Source organism: Hemiscyllium ocellatum, chromosome 49, assembly GCF_020745735.1.
Source record: "Hemiscyllium ocellatum isolate sHemOce1 chromosome 49, sHemOce1.pat.X.cur, whole genome shotgun sequence".
In the NCBI taxonomy this organism is placed as follows: Eukaryota; Metazoa; Chordata; class Chondrichthyes; order Orectolobiformes; family Hemiscylliidae; genus Hemiscyllium; species Hemiscyllium ocellatum.
In genome coordinates, this window is record NC_083449.1 from 9,535,841 (window position 1) to 9,556,883 (window position 21,043).

Here is a 21,043-nt window from a genome sequence, read left to right on the forward strand (position 1 = left end):
TAGCGTAACCAATGTCCTATATAGCTGCAAAGTGACCTCCCAACTCCTGTACTCAATAGTGACTGATAAAGGAAAGCATACCAAATGTATTCTTCACTATCCTATCTACCTATGACTCTACTTTCAAGGAGCTATGAACCTGCACTCCAAGGCGTCTTTGTTCTACAACACTCCCTAGAACTTTGCCATTAAGTGTACAAGTCCTGCGAAGATTTCCTTACCCAAAATGCAACAGATCGCATTTATCTGAATTAAACTCCATCTGCTATTTCTCAGCCCATTGGCTGATCTGATCAAGATCCTGTTGGAATCTGAGGTAACCCTCTTCGCTGTCCAATACAACTCCAACTTTGTTGTCATCTGCAAACTTTCTAACAGTACCTCTTATGCTCACATCCAAATCATTCACATAAATGATAAAATGTAGAGGACCCATCATTGATCCTTGTAATACTCCACTGGTCACAGACCTCCATTCTGAAAAACAACCCTCCACCACCATCCTCTGTCTTCTACCTTTGAGCCAGTTCTGTATCCAGAGTGGCTAGTTCTCCCTGTATTCCATGAGATCTAATCTTGCTAACCAGTCCCCCATGGGGAACCTTGACAAACGCCTGACTGAAGTCCATATCAATCACATCTACCACTCTGCCCTCATCAATCCTCTGAGTTTTTTTGAAGAAGTAACAATCAGGTTTGTGAGACACGATTGCCACGCACAAAAAATGTTGACTATCCCTAATCAATCCTTGCTTTCCAAATACATGTACATCCTGTCTCGTAGGATTCCTTCCAACAACTTGCCCACCACCGACAACAGGCTCACTGGTCTATAGTTCCCTGGCTTGTCCTTACCACACTTCTTAAACATGGCACCACGATAGCCAAACTCCAGTCTTCTAGCACCTCACCTGTGACCTCACCGTGGGCGGCACGGTGGCACAGTGGTTAGCACTGCTGCCTCACAGCGCCAGAGATCCGGGTTCAATTCCCGCCTCAGGCGTGTGGAGTTTGCACGTTCTCCCCGTGTCTGTGTGGGTTTCCTCCGGGTGCTCCGGTTTCCTCCCACAGTCCAAAGATGTTCAGGCCAGGTGAATTGGCCATGCTAAATTGCCTGTAGTGTTAGGTAAGGGGTAAATGTAGGGGTATGGGTGGGTTGCGCTTCGGCGGGTCGGTGTGTACTTGTTGGACCGAAGGGCCTGTTTCCACACTGTAAGTAATCTAATCTAATCTAATCAAAATATCTCAGCAAGAGGCCCAGCAATCACAGAGTTCTAGGGTACACCTGATCACGTCCTTGGGATGTATCCACTTTTACCCGTTTCAAGGCATCCAGCACTTCCTCTTCTGTAATATGGACATTTTTCATGGTGTCACCATCTATTTCTCTTCAGTCTATATCTTCCGTATCCTTTTCCACAGTAAATACTGGTGCAAAATATTCATTTAGTATATCCCCCATTTTCTGCAGCTCCACATAAGGGTGCCTTGCTGATCTTTGGGGGGCCTTATTCTCTCCCCAGTTACGCTTTTGTCCTTAATGTATTTGTAAAAACTCTTTGGAATCTCCTTAATTCTATTTGCTAAAGCCATCTCATGTCCCCTTTTTGCCGTCCTGATTTCTCTCAAGTATACTCCCACTACCTTTATACTCTTCTAAGAATTCACTCAATCTATCCTGTCTATACCTCACATATGCTTCCTTCTTTTTATTAACCAAACCGTCAATTTCTTTAGTCATCCAGCATTCCCTATATCTACCAGCCTCTCCTTTCACCTTAACAGGAATATACTTTCTCTGTTTTCTCATTATATCATTTCTGAAGGCTTCCCTTTACTTGCGAACATCTGCCCCCAATCAGCTTTTGAAAGATTTTGTCTAATACCATCAAACTTGGCTTTTTTCCAATTTAGAACTTCAACTTTTAGATGTGGTCTATCATTTTCCATCACTATTTTAAAACAAATAGAACTATGGGGTAAAAACAATGACTGCAGATGCTGGAAACCAGATTCTGGATCAGTGGTTCTGGAAGAGCACAGCAGTTCAGGCTGCATCCAAAGTGCAGCAAAATCGACATTTCGGGCAAAAGCCCTTCATCAGGAATAAAGGCAGTGAGCCTGAAGCGTGGAGAAATAAGCTAGAGGAGGGAGGGGGTGGGGAGAAAGTAGCATAGAGTACAATGGGTGAGTGGGGGAGGGGATGAAGGTGATAGGTCAGGGAGGAGCGGGTGGAGTGGATAGGTGGAAAAGGAGACAGGCAGGTAGGACAAGTCATGGGGACAGTGCTGAGCTAGAAGTTTGGAATGAGGGTGAGGTGGGGGAAGGGGAAATGTGGAAATTGTTGAAGTCCACATTGATGCCATGGGGTTGAAGTGTTCCGAGGCGGAAGATGAGGCATTCTTCCTCCAGGCATCTGGTGGTGAGGGAGCGGCAGTGAAGGAGGCCCAGGACCTCCATGTCCTCAGCAGAGTGGGAGGGGGAGGGGGAGTTGAAATGTTGGGCCACGGGGCAGTGTGGTTGATTGGTGCAGGTGTCCCGGAGATGTTCCCTAAAGCGCTCTGCTAGGAGACCCCAATGTAGAGGAGACCGCATTGGGAGCAACGGATACAATAAATGATATTAGTGGATGTGCAGGTAAAACTTTGAAGGATGTGGAAGGCTCCTTTAGGGCCTTGGATAGAGGTAAGAGAGGAGGTATGGGCACAGGTTTTACAGTTCCTGCAGTGGCAGGGGAAAGTGCCAGGATGGGTGGGTGGGTTGTAAGGGGGCATGGACCTGACCAGGTAGTCACGGAGGGAACAGTCTTTGCAGAAATCCCACTGCAACTCCCAGGTAATTTCCTCTGCCCTGAAGCTCTTCAACCATGTCGTGAAACAAACTCAGTACCACAGCCACGTTTGCTTCCTCAGTGTTTGCCTCTGGAACCAACTCATCCCACACGGATTCCAGACCACCTTTAAACCAGTAGAGTTCGGACCCGAAAAGGAGAAATAGTACAGACTACAGATTCAAAAACACCAGCAACAGTTCTCTTTCAAGATCCTCCGCTCCACACTCGCAGCAATGCGCCAGCACCCAACCTCTCTACAGTCAGCCCTGCCTCAGCTAAGGGCCACACTCTCTCAGAATTGCAAATGACCCACTCTGAATTATATCCTCAGGAGAATTCATACTCTCAACAAACAGTATTTCAATTCCATCTCAAACATCAAAAACTGTACATACAACAAACTTTTATCTACCCACCTCCATAACCAGCGCTCCTCAAACATTCCAGAAGATTCCCCTGGCCTCGGAAATGACTCAGACGCCATTAGCCATGCGGCTGATGCAGCTACCACCCCCACGCTGATCGATGATGTCACTTCTGCCCTCATCATGGCCACTCCCACAACCACTTCCGCCCCTCACAATTCCTGATGCATCACACGTGACATCACTTCCGCCCCTCACATCATCGCTGATGCCACACACTCAGTGACTTCCGCCACCCCTACTGCCGTGGTCACCACCACTTCCGCCCCCACCAGTGCCACTCACCTGCATTTTGCTGACACGCCCCCACAGATCCCACTGTCACTATCACCACCCCCCAGAACCCTGAGGGGAACACTACCCCTGCTCATGACTCCATCCCCATTCCCCCCACCATCACACCCACTCCAGTTACAGGTTCCGACCCCACTCCCAGCTCCACACCCACACCAGATCCCAGCTCCCAGCTCTGCCGAGTTTTCACCATCCCTCCAGACCTCCCCCTCACTAAAGACGAACGATCAGTCCTCAGCAAAGGACTCACTTTCATCCCCCTCCGTCCACGCATCAATGAATTTAATACACGCCGTGATGTCGAACAATTCTTCCGTCGCCTCTGCCTCTGAGCTTACTTTCACAATCAGGATTTCCGCACACCTTCCGAGGACCCCTTTGCCCACCTCCAACATGCTGCATCCACCTGGACACCCCGCACTGGCCTATTACCTGCCCTCGACCTCTTCATTTCTAACTGCCCCCAGGACATTAACCGCCTCAAGCTGTCTCCACCCCACTCCAACCTCTCACCCTCACAACGTGCAGCCCTCCAATCCCAACGTCACCATCAAGACAGTGGATAAAGGGGGCGCAATGGTAGTCTGGCACACTGACGTCTCCACCGCTGCAGCCAAACGCTAACTCGAGGACACCTCTTCCAATTGCCCCCTCGACCATGACCCCACCCCCTATCACCAAACCATCATCTCCCAGACCTCATCACCTCAGGAGATCCCCTTCACCCACATCTTCCAACCTCATAGTCCGGGAACCCAACACTGCCCGGTTCGACCTCCTCCCAAGATCCACAAGCCTGACCACCCTGGCCGATCAATTGTCTCAGCATGCTCCTGCCCCACTGAACTCATCTCTCACTACCTCGACACTGTCCTTTCCCCCCCTAGTCCAGGAACTCCCCACATACGTTCGAGACACCACCCACGCCCTCCACCTCCTCCAAGACTTTCTTTCCCTGGCCCCCAATGCCTCATCTTCACCATGGATATCCAATCCCTCTACACCTCGATCCGCAATGACCAGGGTCTCCAAGCTCTCCGTTTTTTCCTCTCCAGACGTCCCCAACAGTACCCTTCCACTGACACTCTCATTTGTTTGGCCGAACTGGTCCTCACCCTTAATTTCTCCTTTGAATCCTCCCACTTCCCCCAGACCAAAGGGGTAGCCATGGGCACACGTATGGGCCCCAGCTATGCTTGTCTCTTTGTTGGCTATGTAGAACAGTTGATCTTCCGTAATTATACCGGCACAACTCCCCACCTCTTCCTCCGCTACATTGATGACTACATTGGCGCCACCTTGTGCTCCCGCGAGGAGGTTGAGCAATTCATCAACTTCACCAACACATTCCACCCTGACTTTACATTTACCTGGACCATCTCTGACACCTCCCTCCCCTTCCTGGACATCTCCATCTCCATTAATGACGACCGACTTTACAAACCGACCGACTCCCACAGCTACCTGGATTACACCTCTTCCCACCCTATCTCTTGCAGAAATGCCATCCCGTATTCCCAATTCCTCAGCCTCCGCCTTATCTGCTCCCAGGAGGACGAGAACACACCAGATCGCCTCCTTCTTTAGAGACTGCAATTTCCCTTCCCACGTGGTTAAAGATGCCCTCCAACGCATCTCGTCTACCTCCTACACTTCCGCCCTCAGACCCCACCCCTCCAACCGTAACAAGGACAGAACGTCCCTGGTGCTCACCTTCCACCCTACACAAACCTTAGCATAAACCAAATCATCCACCAACATTTCCGCCACCTCCAAACATACCCCACCACCAGGGATATATTTCCTTTCCACCTTCCGCAAAGACCGTTCCCTTCGTAACTAACTGGTCAGGTCCACGCCTCCCTACAACCCATCCTCCCATCCTGGCACTTTCCCCTGCTACCGCAGGAACTGTAAAACCTGTGCCCACACCTCCTCCCTCACCTCTATCCAAGGCCCTAAAGGAGCCTTCCACATCCATCAAAGTTTTACCTAATATCATTTATTGTATCCGTTGCTCCTGATGTGGTCTCCTCTACATTGGGGAGACTGAGCGCCTCCTAGCAGAGCGCTTTAGGGAACATCTCCGGGACACCTGCACCAATCAACCACACCGCCCTGTGGCCCAACATTTCAACTCCCCCTCCCACTCTGCCGAGAACATGGAGATCCTGGGCCTCCTTCACCGCCACTCCCTCACCACCAGACGCCTGGAGGAAGAACGCCTCATCTTTCGCCTCAGAACACTTCAACCCCATGGCATCAATGTGGACTTCAACAGTTTTCTCATTTCCCCTTCCCCCACCTCACCCTAATTCCAAACTTCCAGCTCAGCACTGTCCCTATGACTTGTCCAGACTTGTCCTACCTGCCTGTCTCCTTTTCCACCTATCCACTCCACCCTCTCCTACCTGACCTATCACCTTCATCCCTTCCCCCACTCACCCATTGTACTCTATGCTACTTTCTCCCCACCGCCACCCTCGTCTAGCTTATCTCTCCACGCTTCAGGCTCACTGCCTTTATTCCTGAAGGGCTTTTGCCCAAAACGTAGATTTCGCTGCACTTTGGATGCTGCCTGAACTGCTGTACTCTTCCAGCACCACTAATCCAGAATGTAATAGAATTATGGTCGCTGGCCCCAAAGTGCTCCCCCACTGACACCTCAGTCACCTGCCCTGCCTTATTTCTCAGTAGGTCAAGTTTTGCACCTTCTTTAGTAGGTATATCCACATACTGAATCAGAAAATTTTCTTGTACACTTAACAAATCTGGAAAGTTAAAATCCCCTACCATAACCACCCTAATATTCTTACAGATAGCTGGGATTTCCTGACAAGTTTGTTTCTCAATTTCCCTCTGACTGTTAGGGGCCATATAATACAATCCCAATAAGGTGATTATTCCTTTCTCATTTCTCAGTTCCACCCAAATAACTTCCCTGGATGTATCTTTCCTCAGTACAGCTGTAATGCTATCCCTTATCAAAAATACCGCTCCCCCTCCTCTCTTGCCTCCCTTTCTATCCTTCCTGTAGCATTTCTATCCTGGCACATTAAGTTGTCAGTCCTGCCCATCCCTTAGACATGTTTCTGCAATTGCTATCATATCCCACTCCCATCTTCCTAACCATACCCAAAGTTCATCTGCCTTCCCTGTTAGGCCCCTTGCATTGAAACAAATGCAGTTTAATTCATTAGTCCTACCATGTCCCTGCCTGCACTGACTGTTTGACTCGCTTCTGTTCTCAACTGCACCAGTCTCAGATTGATCTCTTTCCTCACTATTTCCCTGGGTCCCACCCCTTCAACCACATTACTAGTTTTAACTCTCCTGAGTAGCTCTTGAAAATTTCCCTGCCGGTATATTTAGTCCCCTTCCAATATAGGTGCAATCCGTCCTTCTTGTACAGGTCACTTCTACCTCAAAAGAGATTCCAATGATCCAAAATGTGAATCCTTTGCCTATACAGCAGCTCCTCAGCCATGCAGTCTTCTGCTCTATCCTCCTACTACTGCCTTTACCATCTCGTAGCACTGGGAGTAATTCAGATATTACTACTCTCAAGGACCTCCTTTTTAAATTCCTGCCTAACTCTCTGTAATCTCCCTTCAGAATCTCAACCTTTTCCCTTCCTGTGTCATTGGTTCCAATGTGGACAATGAACTGCTGCTGGCCTCTCACTCCCTTGAAAACATTCTGCATCCTCGGAGACATCCTTGATCCTGGTACCAGGGAAGCAACACACCATTCTGATTTTTCACTGCTGGCCACTCAAAAATCTGTCTGTACCTCAGACTAGAGAGTCCCCTAACACAATTGAGATCTTTGAAACTGACATACCCCGCATTGCATTAGAGCCAGTCTCAGTACCAGAAACTTGGCTGTTTGTGCTACATTCCCCTGTGAATCAATCACTCCCTACATTTTCCAAAACAGCATACTTGTTTGCAATGGGGATAGCCACAGAAGACTCCTGCACTACCTATTAGTTTCTGCTACATGAATGAATGAGGGTAGTTATCAACCTGTTCTTGTCAGTTTGTTCTGTGAATGTGTCAGTGTAATTTTCAATCTGCATCTGTCAATTTCTGCTGGGTGAATGAGAGAGTATCATTACCAATATGTACCTGTGAGATTCTGATTTGTTATTTTTGAGTATCATTATCAAACTGTACATGACAGTGTGATTTTCCCTCTGTCAACTTGAAAGTATAGTAATAAATCTTGACCTGTTGGGTTATGCGATGGGAAAGTTCTTGTCAGTTTCTGCTGTGTGAGTGTAGTTATCCATCTGTGCCTGTCAGTTTCTGCTATCTGAATGTCTGAGTGCAAGTATCAATCCATGTGTCTCAGTTTCTGCTACGACAATAAGCAAGTTTGTACCTGTACCTGTAAGTTTCAGACATGTGAGTGTATGAATGCAGTCATTAATATATCCCTGAATGTTTCTGCTTGTAAAAATGCAAATGTATTCATTAAATCATACCTGTCCTTTTCTCCAAAGTGAATATGAAAATGTAGTTATCAATCTGTAACTGTCAGTTTTTGTTCTGTGAACATATGTGTGATGTAATCAGTCTGTACCAATCAGTTTCTGTGGTGTGAATATTCTTGTATACTGTGGCACATTATACGGCACAGTGGCTTAATGGTTGGCTCTGTTGCCTCACAGCGCCAGGGACCTGGATTCGATTCCAGCCTCGGGCGACTGTCTGCATGGAGTATGCGCATTCTCCCAGTGTCTGTGTGAGTTTCCTCTGGGTGCCCCGGTTTCCTCCCACTGTCCAAAGAAGAGGCTAGGTGAGTTGGCCATGCTAAATTGCCCATAGTGTTCAGGGATGTGTGGGTTAGGTGCATTAGTCAGGGGTAAATGTAGAATGATAAGGGAGTGGTTCTGGTTGAGATAATCTTCAGAGGGTCGGTGTGGATTCTAATTATAACTAAAAGATTATACCTGAAAGTTTCTGCTAGATGAAACTCTCCCCATCAGTTTCTGAGCTGACAATGTATGAATGCATTTATCAATTTACAAAGAATAGCAGATTCAGATGAATGCATTTATCAATGTGAATCTGCCATTCTTTGTAATATGAATGTGTGCGAAGAGTTATTGTTCTATGCCTGGAGACATAGAAGTGGAGGCTAGGAAACTTTGGGAAATAAATATTGCTATCTTGAAACCAGTCCACATGCCAAAAGAGGAGGCGCAAGAGATGTTAAAAAAAAAAGTAAATGTGTCGCAAATTCTGGGACCTAATCAATTATATTTTATGATGTTGGAGGGAGCTGTATTGATAATTTGAATAAATGGCATTGTTTTATTACTTTTTTGGGAATATCTCATAGGGAGGGTTAATCTGTTCCTGTAAGTTATTGCAATCTGAATGTGTGACTGTGGTTATCAAATCTGTCAGTTTCTGTGTGAATGTACGGGTGCAGTTATCTATCTCAGTTTCTGCAAAGTGAATGAGAGTATAATTATCAGTCTCCACCTGTCAGCGTCTCCTACATCTATATGTTATTTTAGTTATGGAGTTGAACCTCTGATAGTTTCTGTCATATGAATGTGTGAATTCATACGGCACGGTGGCACAGTGGTTAGCACTGCTTCCTCACAGCGCCAGGGACCTGGGTTCAATTCCCGCCTCAGGTGACTGTGTCTCCCTGTGTCTGTGTGGGTTTCCTCCGGGTGCTCCGGTTTCCTCCCACAGTCCAAAGATATGCGGGTCAGGTGAATTGGCCATGCTAAATTGCCTGTAGTGTTAGGTAAGGGGTATGGGTGGGTTGCGCTTCGGCTGGTCGGTGTGGACTTGTTGGGCCGAAGGGCCTGTTTCCACACTATAAGTAATCTAATCTAATCATCAATCTGTCCTTGTCAATTACTGCAAATTGAATGGGTGAGAGTAGATATCAAGCTGTAACTGTTTCTGCCATGTGGATATGAGTTGAATATGAGAGTGTAGTTGTCAGGCTTTGTTTGTCAAACTGAATATTGTTATCGATCTATACTTGTCAGATACCCGTGTGAAACTGGGAGATTCGAAATCAAAAATTACTTGTCAGTTTATGCAATATGAAACTGAGTGTTATTGTTAATCTGTTCCTGTCAGTTTCTGCTTCATGGATATGATACATTTGTTATCAAGCTTTCTCTGTCAGTAACTACCTCTGTCAGTCACTACAATGTGAACGTCAGGGTGTATTTACTAATTTGTTCCTGTCAGTTTCAGCTGTGTATTTGCGTGTGCAGTTATTAATCTGTAACTGTCAGTGTCTACCATGTGAATGTGAGTGCATTTATCAATGTTACCCTATCAGCTTCTGTGTTGTGAATATGTGAAAGTACTTACTAATTTGTACCTGCCAGTTCTGATATGTAAATATCGTTCTCAATTTCTCCTTGTCGATTTCTGCTATATGTGTTACAGCATGCAGTTAGCAATCTATACGTGTACTTTTCTGCAATGTGAACATCAGAATATAGTTATCAATCTGACTACTCTATGAATATATAAGTACAGTCACCAAACTATACAGACCAGCTTCTTTGTGACTCTGAATTCAGATATTAATCTATGTCTGTCAATTTCAGCTATGTGAATGTGTGAGTGCACTTATCAATCTGTACCTGTCAGATTCTGCTCAGTGCATTTGTTTTGTGTCATGGATTGTGTATTAGAAAATTAAAGGATTTTCCAACTCCGATAGTGCAGACTCGAACTGGGAGGAATGATACCATGAGCTGTTCTTCAGGATGTGATCAGTTTTTCATCAGCATAGCTACATACTTTTGTGAATAATGCTGAGAAATAGATAGGTGTTACATTCCTTTGGTAGTGTCTCAAGGAAAGGAAAATGAACAAATGAATTGTATTGTAGCTGACTGACCACAATGTTCCTGCTACAGGAAAGAGAATTGGTTAGTTCACTTCATTATTCTATTGTGAATATTACATAATCCTGCTCTGTGGTGTGACGGTGCAAGCCATTAACAGTACTCTCCTGATGTTATATGGTGGCGATGAGGAAAGTGAAAGACTTGTATTTTTGTCATACAATGGAAAAGATTTAAACCATTCAGGCAAATTTATTGAACATGGTTGAACTCTTGCTGCAAAAAGAATGAGAATTTTCAAATTACAAAATTTGGCTAAATTCTTTTGTTGAATTAAAGAGTAATTGTTTGATTATATTGTTAAATTGACAATATGACTCTATTTTCTTGCTTTTTTGTAATACTTCATAGGGTGGGACATTTGGGATTCTTTGTAGAAGATTCAAGTGAATTTGGAGACCGAGTTTCACATTTTTTAATAAAAATAAATTAATACTGGGCAGTGTGAAAATGTAATTTCTATCCCTACACAGTGAATATGTTGAGAATGATGTTGAGATCAAGGTGGGGTTGGCAGCTCCTCTGCTGCCATGACACCCTTATTGAAATGGAATGCTGCCTGAATGGGATTTAGTTGCTTGTTTTTGTGTAAACATTTTGTATATATTCATTTCTGTTTCCTACAGTGTAAGTGTGTGTACATCGCTGTTAATGTCTGTATCTTGTGTGTTGATTTGGTGGTTCAATCTGAATTTGTACCTTTGTATATGTGTGCGTGTTCTCAGTAATGATTTACTACTTGTCACATATGGCTGCTGAAACTATGTAAAAGCACGATGTCATTGTTTATCCTGTTTGTGACATTTAAAAAGCCCTCTTAAAACGTAAACTTGATTTAGTACACCATTCCTGATGAAGGGCTTATGCCCGAAACGTCGAATTTCCTGTTCCTTGGATGCTGCCTGACCTGCTGCGCTTTAACCAGCAACACATTTTCAGCTCTGATCTCCAGCATCTGCAGACCTCACTTTTTACTCTTAGTACACCATTTGCTTACTTTAAACAATCAATCAGTCAGCTACAAACATGCTGTGAATGTTCATGGCCTGTGAATCATATTAATTAAAACCAGGAAGATGTCAATGGAGAATGCAGAGAAAAAAAAGAAACTGGTCTTTCCGCAGTTGAGTCTGACTTTGCTTGTTTGGATATATCTCTGGTAATTGAGCTCAAACTTAGTCTGATCCAATCTGCTCTGTGCCTGTGGAAAGGATGTTCTCTGCTTTGACATACCTGCTGTTTGCTAGAAGCAGCTGGTCACACTTGACTTTGCACTAAGGAAATATGACATTGTCTTCGTCATTCAAATATTTACTTGGCAGAAGACAGAAGATTTTTCAGCTGTAAATCAACATAAGCCAAGTTAGGCAAGATTAAACTGATCACTGTGGCAGTCAGTTAATAATCAAAAGAGTATTTTCAAACCTAGCAATTCAAACAGAACCAAGTTTCAATTCCACTCTTGCCCTGAGTTGCTCCTCGTCTTTTTTTCTTCTGTTTACAACTTTGTGACATTTGGGTGATATCCAGAACTAATATCTGTTCACCTCCATGAACGGGAATTCCTGAAGCAGCTGCAATGCATTAATAGCAAGCTGCCAATCCACTAAATGTTGAAGGAAAGAACAAGGGACGCAATGTCTAATGCTTTACTCGAAACTTCAAGTCTGTTCACTCTAATACATGTCCTTTATAGGATTGTCGCAAAATTGTGGTCTGCGCTTCCATTATTCACCGCCCAATATCAACAAACAGAAGCCAAACAGAATTCTCATCAGTGTTTAGGGGATAAAAAACCACCAGAATGTCCCACAGCAGCTTCCTCCCTCAGCAAGCCCACACACAACCTGAGAAAGGCTTCCTCTTCCCACCAGCCCGCTCACTCCAAGTTCCGGGACGAGTTCATGCTCGGCTCGGCTCGGCCTCTTACAAACAGCCCCCGGTTCTCCCTGAACTCACCCTGAATCAATCCCGGTCCGGAGCCCTCTCTGTGCCCCAGGCTCACATCTCAATGTGCTGCTGGAAGGAGCCTGCTGATCTCTCCTTGGAGTCTGTTTCAAACAAACCTCTTTGCACTCACTGAGTAAATGCTCCTCAATGGCAGCGCTGGAGGAAGGCCTCACGCATGCGCTGCCCTCGTCAGGAACAGTCAGTTTTGGGGAAGGGGCAGCATTGCGCATGCGCTGCTTCAGGTTGCCTGAATAAATCATTCACAATAAACCGACAGTGACAGCAGCAGTGCTAACCCCAGACCCAGTATCGGGGATCAGGGTCAAAGCACAAATATTACTTCCAAAAAAAGGAGAGACTAAATGAGCTTGGATTGTTTTTTTCTAGACCAGAGATGACTGAAGTGGTGGCACATGATTGTGGTGTGAAAGATTATGAGGCTAATGGACAGGGTGAATGTAGAGAAGCTGTTTCCCTTGTTTGAGAGATCAATCACAAGTAGTGATTGCGTTAGGATATGGTAAAGGATAAGGATTCTCACTATGCTGTAGGGTAAGGGGTAAATATATTGATGGAAAGTCCCTTTCACACAGCAAGTGGTGGAAATCTGGAAGATACTGCCTGGGAAGGCAGTGGAGCCCAGAAGCCTTAACCTGGAAAAAGTATTTGCATGAGCACTTGAAATGTCATACCATTTAAGGATATGGGACAAGTGCAGAAATTTGCAAACCTTCAGTGGTAGTTATTGTGGGTGCAGACACGATGCCTGAAGGGCTTTTCTGTGCTGTATGAGTACATGCATGTCAGCTTTTGCCTCTGTGTCTCTCACGGAACAGTTATTAATTTGTACCTGTCAGTCTTTGGTTTCTGGCTATGTAATTGCATTTATCATATGCCACCTGTCAAGTTTTTGCTGTGTATATATGAGAGTCTAATTATCAACTTGTAACTTTCAGGTTGTAAAGTCATACAGCCTTTGATCCAACTAGTGCACACTGACCAGATAACCTAAACTAACCAAATCTCATTTGTTGTATGGAGTCATAAAGATATATAGCATAGAAACAGACTCTTCAGTCCAACCCGTCCATGCCGACCAGATGTCCCAACCCAATCTAGTCCCACCTGCCAGCACCTGACCCATATCCCTCCAAAACCTTCCTATTCATATACCATCCAAATGCCTTTTAAACATTGCAAATGTACCAGCCTCTACCACTTCCTCTGGCAGCTCATTCCTTACCGCACCACACTCTGTGTGGAAAAGTTGCCCCTTAGGTTTCTTTTATATATTTCCCCTCTCTCCCTAAACCTATGCCCTCTAGTTCTGGGCTCCCCCACCCCATGGAAAAGACTTTGCCTATTTACCATATCCATTTCCCTCATAATTTTGTAAACCTCTATAAGGTCACCACTCAGCCTCCGACGCTCCAGGGAAAACAGTCCCAACCTGTTCAGACTCTCCCTATAGCTCAAATCCTCCAACCCTGAACCCTTTCAAGTTTCACAACATTTTTCTGATAGGACGGAGACCAGAATTGCAAGCAATATTCCAACAGTGGTCTAACCAATGTCTTGTACAGTCGCAACATGACTTCCTAACACCTGTATTCAATACTCTGACCACTAACAGAAAGCATACCAAATGTCTTCTTCACTATCCTATCTACCTGTGATTTCACTTACAAGAAGCTATGAACCTGCACTCCAAGGTCTCCTTGTTCAGCAACACTCCCTAGGACCTTACCGTTAATTGTATAAGTCCTGCTGAGATTTGCTTTCCCAAAATGCAGCACCTCGCATTTATGCGAAGTAAACTCCATCTGCCACTTCTCAGCGCATTGGCCCATCTGGTCAAGATCCTGTTTTAATCTGAGGTGACCCTCTTCACTCCAATTTTGGTGTCATCTGCAAAGTTACTAAATGTACCTCTTATGCTCGTGTCCGAATCATTTATGTAAATGGCAAAACGTAGAGGACCCAGCACCTATCCTTGTGACACTCCACTGGTCACAGGCCTCCAGTCTGAAAAACAACCCTCCACCACCACCCTCTGTCTTCTACCTTTGAGCCACATCGACAGTAGGCAAACAGTTGAAGAGATTCTAAGAGACTGGATTTACATATTTTTGAAAGGCCAGGATTGATTATGGGGAGTCAACATAGCTTTCTGCGTGGGAAGTCATGTATCTCTGACTCAACTGAGTTTTTTTGAATTGGTGAAGAAGAGGACTGATGAGGGAAAAGCGGTGGATGTGATCTATATGGCCTTCAAGTAAGGCATTTGACAGGGCTCCCCATTGGAAATTGGTTAGCAAGATTAGATCACATGGAATACAGGGAGAACCAACCATTTGGATACAGAACTTGTTCGAAGGTAGGAGACAGAGGGTGGTGGTGGTGGGATGCTTTTCAGACTGGAGGCCTGTGACAAGTGATGTGCTGCAAGGATCACTGCTGGGTCCACTGCTTTTCATCATTTATAAAAACGATTTTAGATAAAAGATGACAGAACACTGGATTATAGTCCAACACGTTTATTTGGACATACAAACTTTCGGAGTGCTATTCCTCCCTCAGGTGTCTATGTTCTGAAAGCTTGTACTTCCAAAGAAACCGGTTGAACTATAACCCAATGGTGTGTGATTTTTAACTTTGCACATCCCAGTCCAACACCCACACCTCCACATTATTATGAATGATTTGGTTGTGAAGTTGCAAGTATTGTTAGTAAGTTTGCAGACTACACAAAAATTGGACGTGTAGTGTACAGCAAAGAAGGCTTCCTCAGAATATAGCAGGCTCTTGATCAGATGGGCCATTGGACCCAGGAGTGGCATATTGAGTTCAATTGAAATCAGTATGAGCTGCTGCAATTTGGAAAGGCAAATCAGGGCAGGATTTACACACTTAATAGTAAGGTCCTGTGGAGTGTTGCTGAGCAAAGAGACCTTGGAATGCAGGTTATTGTTCCTTGAAAGTGGAGTTACTGTTAGATAGGATAGCAAAGAAGGCATTTGATAATTTCTCTTTACTGTTCAGAGCTATTCAAGATAGTTTTTGGTCAAACGAAAAGGCCTTTAATTTGGGAAGAAATTTAGCAAAAGTCGTGAAGACTGCAAACATCCAAATTCAGTAAATGATAGCAAAAGGTGATTTGATTAACAAAGAGCAAACGAAGAAAACCATAACTTTGTGGAAGCCATTAAAGAAAAAAATGTTGAAACACTAATAAATGTGTAAGGAAAGAAATAGGTTGGTAAAGAGGACCCTTCGCAACTTATAACCCTACCGAGTCACGAATGTGAGATATTGTAGTATTTGTATTTCACTGACCCATTCAGGAATTTTGTTCAGTTTTGAGTCTGGGACGCTGCGTATGTTTTCATATCACATTCCTTCCATCTGCCTGTTACAGACAGTTCAGGCCGCAATTCCACATTGTGTTCGACTTAATTACAATCTGAGGGTAATAAAAAAAACAGATAAAGTTTTTATCTGTCCTTTTATCTGTGTACACTGCATTTGCTTTTAAGATGTTTAAATTGGAGGGGTTGTTTAGATTGATTCAAGTTCGGTTGTTCAGTTGGTCTGGGCTATTTTAAACCCTGCCTTTCCTTCTGCCTATTACAGACAGATCAGGCAATGATCCCACCTTCTCTCTACGCTTACAGCTAACTAGGTTTTAAATAATTACTTAGGCTTCTTCAGGCTTATGCCTGAAACCTTGATTCTTCTGCTCCTTGGATGCTGCCAGACCTGCTGCGCTTTTACAGCAACACATTTTCAGCTCTGATCTCCAGCATCTGCAATCCTCACTTTCTCCTGTGAGGTGAAGTGATAAATGTAGGGGAATAAGCCTGGGTGGGTTGAGCTTCGGTGGGTCGGTGTTGACCTGTTGGCCCGAAATGCCCGTTTCCACACTGTAAGTAATCTAATCTAATCGAAACTAGGCAGATGGGAGTAACGGTCGCTCTCCATCGCGGGAAAAAACCTGGTCATCAGGTGTGAGGTACTCTCAGTATTGTTATATGTGGCACAGGTCTGGCCTATCCCCAGAACCTGTGCTGCGGCAGTCACCCGGGCCATCTTCCACTTCATGTGGAGATCAAAGATGGACCGGGTCCGAAGAGACACCATGTACAAAGACTGATGCAATGGGGGAAAAAAACACTCCCAATGCCACCCTCACCCTGATGGCCACCTTTGTGTGTGGCTGCATCAAGCTGTGCGTGGATCCCCTGTACGCAAACACCAAGTGTCACTACATACTGAGGTTCTACCTGTCCCCGGTGTTGCGAAGGATGGGCCTGGCCTTGCTGCCGTGAAACGCTCCGAGTAGTTGGACCGTTCCGTACTACCTGTCCTTCTTGGAGAAATTTTTGAAGAAAAACACCTTTGACCACAAGTCCATCAAGAAGTGGTCAGCACGTAGCGTCCTTGAGACCCTTCGGGAAAAGGAGAGGGCGGATCCTGTTGAGTGGTTCCCTGAGCAGACTGTCAAAGCCATTTGGCAGAATGCCTCATCGCCAGAACTTTCCAACAAGCACCAAGACATGGCTTGGCTAGTGATGAGAAGGGCTCTACCTGTGAGATCATTTATGCACGCCCGGACTCTCTGCTGCACCGCACGCTGCCCTTGAAGCAGCTGCGGGGGCGACGAGACTGTCACACACCTCCTTCTGGAATGTGCCTATGCAGAGGAAGTCTGGAGAGGAATGCAGTGGTATTTGTCGAGGTTCGTCCCAGCGCCTTGACACGGGACTCCGTGCTCTACGGCCTGTTCCCCGGGACACATACCAAGACGAACATCAACCTGCCTGGAGGATCATCAACTCGGTGAAGGACGCTCTCTGGGTGGTCCGAAATCTGTTGATCTTCCAGCTGAAGGAGTTGACCCCGACTGAGTGTTGCAGACTGGCACATTCCAAGGTCCAGGACTACGTGTTGAGGGACGCAGCTGCCACCAAGGCGCGGTGGGGAAAGACCACCGTTTAAGATCTGCCTGCCTAAAGAGGAACAGGGGGCCCATGCAGTCATTTGGGCTCTGCTGGCGCCTCAGGTCAATATATGGGCATATGAGCGAGAAATGCAGAATTATAATAATAATTCTGAGCTGTGTATGTAAATGTTGACATATGTATGGCATTACCTAATGTACAGTCCATCAAATTATTTTATGATTATTTTACGAATAAAGTATATTTTTGAAATTAAAAAATCTAAAAAAAGTTAATGATTTGGCTCCATTTTTTCCCGCCTGCTTTCTCAGAAATAATCATATAGTTACGGCTTGTGGGAACACCAAGGGAGACAATGAGGAGAGATGAGATTTCATCCGGAATTAATACTCCCCTGACTAATATAGGGTTTAAAATAGCCCAGACCAACTGGACAACCGAACCTGAATCAATCTAAACAACCCCTCCAATTTAAACATCTTAAAAGCAAATGCAGTGTACACAGATAAAAGGACAGATAAAAACTTTATCTGTTATTTTTTATTACCCTCAGATTGTAATTAGGCCGAACACGATGTGGAATTGCTGCCTGACCTGTCTGTAACAGGCAGATGGAAGGAACGCAATATGAAAACATACGCAGCGTCCCAGAATGAAAACTGAACAAAATTCCTGAACGGGTCAGTGAAATACAAATACTCGGTAGGGTTATAAGTCGCGAAGTGAAATAACCAGATAGAGATCAATAAACCCGCCCCTTACTATTTGATGCCTTCCCCATTCACAGATCTGCGCTTTCGTAAACCATGGCATGAGTGTTTATTTGATTTATTCAGATCGATTAATAACTGAGGTAGGTCTGCGCTCGGCGCCGGGACGGGGAACATTGGATCCGGGCTCAGCTTTTACCTGAGACATGTGGGTGGCTCTGATAAGAGCCTTTGGGTTCAGATGGTTACATGTTACACCGACTGGTTCATTTCTTTGCTGCTGTCTTGGTCACTTTCGCTTTGGGCTTGGCCTTGCCTTTAGCCGGTTTGCTGAGGGGTTTGGGGGCTTTAGGACCCTTGGCCTTTTTCACCTTCTTCACGAGAGTCCGTTTCTTTGGCGCTGCTTTGCTCACCGCTTTCTTTGGCGGTGCCGTCTTCTTGCCGCTCGCTTTCTTGGCCGGGGATTTCTTGGCTACTGCTTTCTTGGCCGGGGATTTCTTGACTGTCGCTTTCTTGGCCTGGGATTTCTTCGCTGTCGCTTTTTTGGCCGGTAATTTCTTCACGGTCGGTTTCTTGGCGGGTGATTTCTTTACGGCCGGTTTCTTGGCGGCCGCTGATGTTCCCGCCTTCTTTCCCGCTTTTGCCTTGACTGGATTCTTTGGGAGTTTGAAGGAGCCGGAGACGCCCTGGCCCTTGACCAGAACAAGGGAGCCGTTCGCCAGGCACCTCCTGATACTCATCTTGATCTGTGTCTTTCGCTTTCCCACATCGATCCCGCTTCTCTCCAGCGCCTTCTTTACTGCGGACAGAGACGCCCCTTTGCGATCCTTGATATCCCCGACAACATTCAGAATCAGCTCTCCCAATCCGGGACCGGGTGGTTTTTTCCTGGGAGCCGCCGCCTTCTTCTTGGGAGCCTTGGCTTTGATGGGAGCGGAGGCTGGAGGAGCTGTTTCGGCGGCTGCACTGTCGCTCATGTTGAGAACTCTGCGCTGAATCTCTCTCTGGGTCAGTCTGAACTGGGTCAGCAATGAAGCTGCTGGCGGCGGCACTGAGCAACTTCAAGGCAGCGAGCGGACGGCGCAGGGACAACCTGCCGTCAGCTCCCTGCTCCTGCTTCCTCTCTGTGTTTCTCTAATGGCCTAAACTCTCCGATTCCTTTGAAATTCCGCAAGTCCAGAGAGCCAGGCTCGATCGCTCCTCACCCTGATACGGGAAGCTTTACGGCTGAAAAGTTTTCACTCGAATTGACGGCTCCGTTGTCGAGTTAAACGCATTTTGCTGCTGCACTGATGGCGCTCTCTGAGCTGAACGGTGACATTGTCGCTACTTTTCGACCGAAATCTTGAAACTAACGAATATATTGCCTTCAATATTACCTTTAGGGTTTAGAAGGGGAGCAGGGAGATAATTTGAATTGTAAATATTTTTGAGTTACATAAGAGAGACTTTGAAATATCATAATGTTAGCGGACACACAAACACAGTTACGTCAGACTAACCGTCCGCTGTTTGCCAACAGTCTCTCTGACACAATATTCACATTCACACGCCAGAAAGTGTGGAAGGATAGAATTTCTCCTCCTTTCAGCCGTTGCTGCGGTGTCCAGGGAGTTAGTTGCAGTTCTTCTCCTCAGTAACTGTTACACTCTCCTCAGCTCTACCGTTTACACCCTCAAAGATGGCCCAGTTGGTTTGTCAAGCTTAAGAAGACAGAACAGTGTGCACTGGAACAGGCCCTTGATGTTCATGCTGACTCCAGCAGATCCTGAATATTGTTTTGTCAAATGCTTCGCAATTGAAGCTTTCATTTTGATATTTCCCTGCAGGCTGACTGGTCTATAGTTCCCAATTTTATGCCTACCTGCCTTTTCCATTGGATTGCTTACACTAGCTAGCCCCGAATATGAGTAAATTATTGCAGAGTTTACGGAATCTTGGAACATGATCACCACTGCATCCACAATTACTCAGTCCACTACATTAAATACTCTGGGAGGTAGATGATCAAGACCTGGTGTTTCACAACCTTCAATCCTATCCACTATCCCAATATCATTTCCCAAATAATACTGATTTGGTTCAGTTTTTCTCTCTCACTAAACTCCCAACATTACTACTGTGGTAGTTGTGTGAACATCTCTGAACAGAGAACAACAGTATGTTAGCGATTTTTGAAGATGTTTTTGTTCCCCATTTTGAACTCCCCTCTTTTATGTTGTAAGTGACATATTTACCAACCTATTTCTCTCCTTACACATTTATTAGTGTTTCAACATTTTTTTTCTTTAATGGCTGCCACAAAGTTACGGTTTTTTTCACTAAATCCCTTGTTGCTATCAGTTGCTGAATTTGGATGTTTGCAGTCTTCACATCTTTTGCTAAATTTCTTTCCAAATTGTAGGCCTTTTCGTTTGACCAAAAACTATCTTGAATAGCCGTTTGAAGTTTCACAGCATCCTTTCTATAGGAGATAGACCAGAATTCCACATAATATTCCAAAAATGGCATAAACTATGTTCTGTACACCCACAACATATTCTCCGAAGTCACATACTCAAAGCTCTGAACAGTAAAGAGAAAATATCAAATGCCTTCTTTGCTATCCTATCTAACTGTAACTCCACTTTCAAGGAACAATGACCTGCATTCCAAGGTCTCTTTGTTCAGCAACACTCCACAGGACCTTACTATTAAGTGTGTAAGTCCTGCCCTGATTTGCCTTTCCAAATTGCAGCAGCTCATACTGATTTCAATTGAACTCAATATGCCACTCCTGGGTCCAATGGCCCATCTGATCAAGAGCCTGCTGTATTCTGAGGAAGCCTTCTTTGCTGTACACTACACGTCCAATTTTTGTGTAGTCTGCAAACTTACTAACAATACTTGCAACTTCACAACCAAATCATTCATAATAATGTGGAGGTGTGGGTGTTGGACTGGGATGTGCAAAGTTAAAAATCACACACCAT

The 21,043-nt window shown here is 45.2% G+C and overlaps 2 protein-coding genes and 1 long non-coding RNA gene across 3 annotated transcripts in view; all 3 read right to left on the reverse strand.

Annotated features, from left to right (window-relative positions):
• LOC132837233 (uncharacterized) overlaps positions 1-12,585 on the reverse strand; it is a 44,752-nt gene extending 32,167 nt beyond the window's left edge. The window contains exons 1-2 of the long non-coding RNA XR_009647436.1: positions 12,410-12,585; positions 11,684-11,791 (exon numbers count right to left, since the gene is read on the reverse strand). This is a non-coding gene — a long non-coding RNA (uncharacterized LOC132837233). The remainder of the gene's footprint in view (positions 1-11,683; positions 11,792-12,409) is intronic.
• LOC132837099 (uncharacterized) overlaps positions 1-21,043 on the reverse strand; it is a 489,878-nt gene that overhangs the window by 440,746 nt on the left and 28,089 nt on the right. The gene's annotated exons all lie outside the window — the stretch shown is intronic.
• On the reverse strand, positions 18,074-19,121 carry LOC132837104 (histone H1.01-like). Its single transcript, XM_060856799.1, has one exon. It carries the CDS (start codon positions 19,046-19,048, stop codon positions 18,338-18,340), a length of 711 nt encoding a protein of 236 aa, XP_060712782.1. The 5' UTR covers positions 19,049-19,121; the 3' UTR covers positions 18,074-18,337.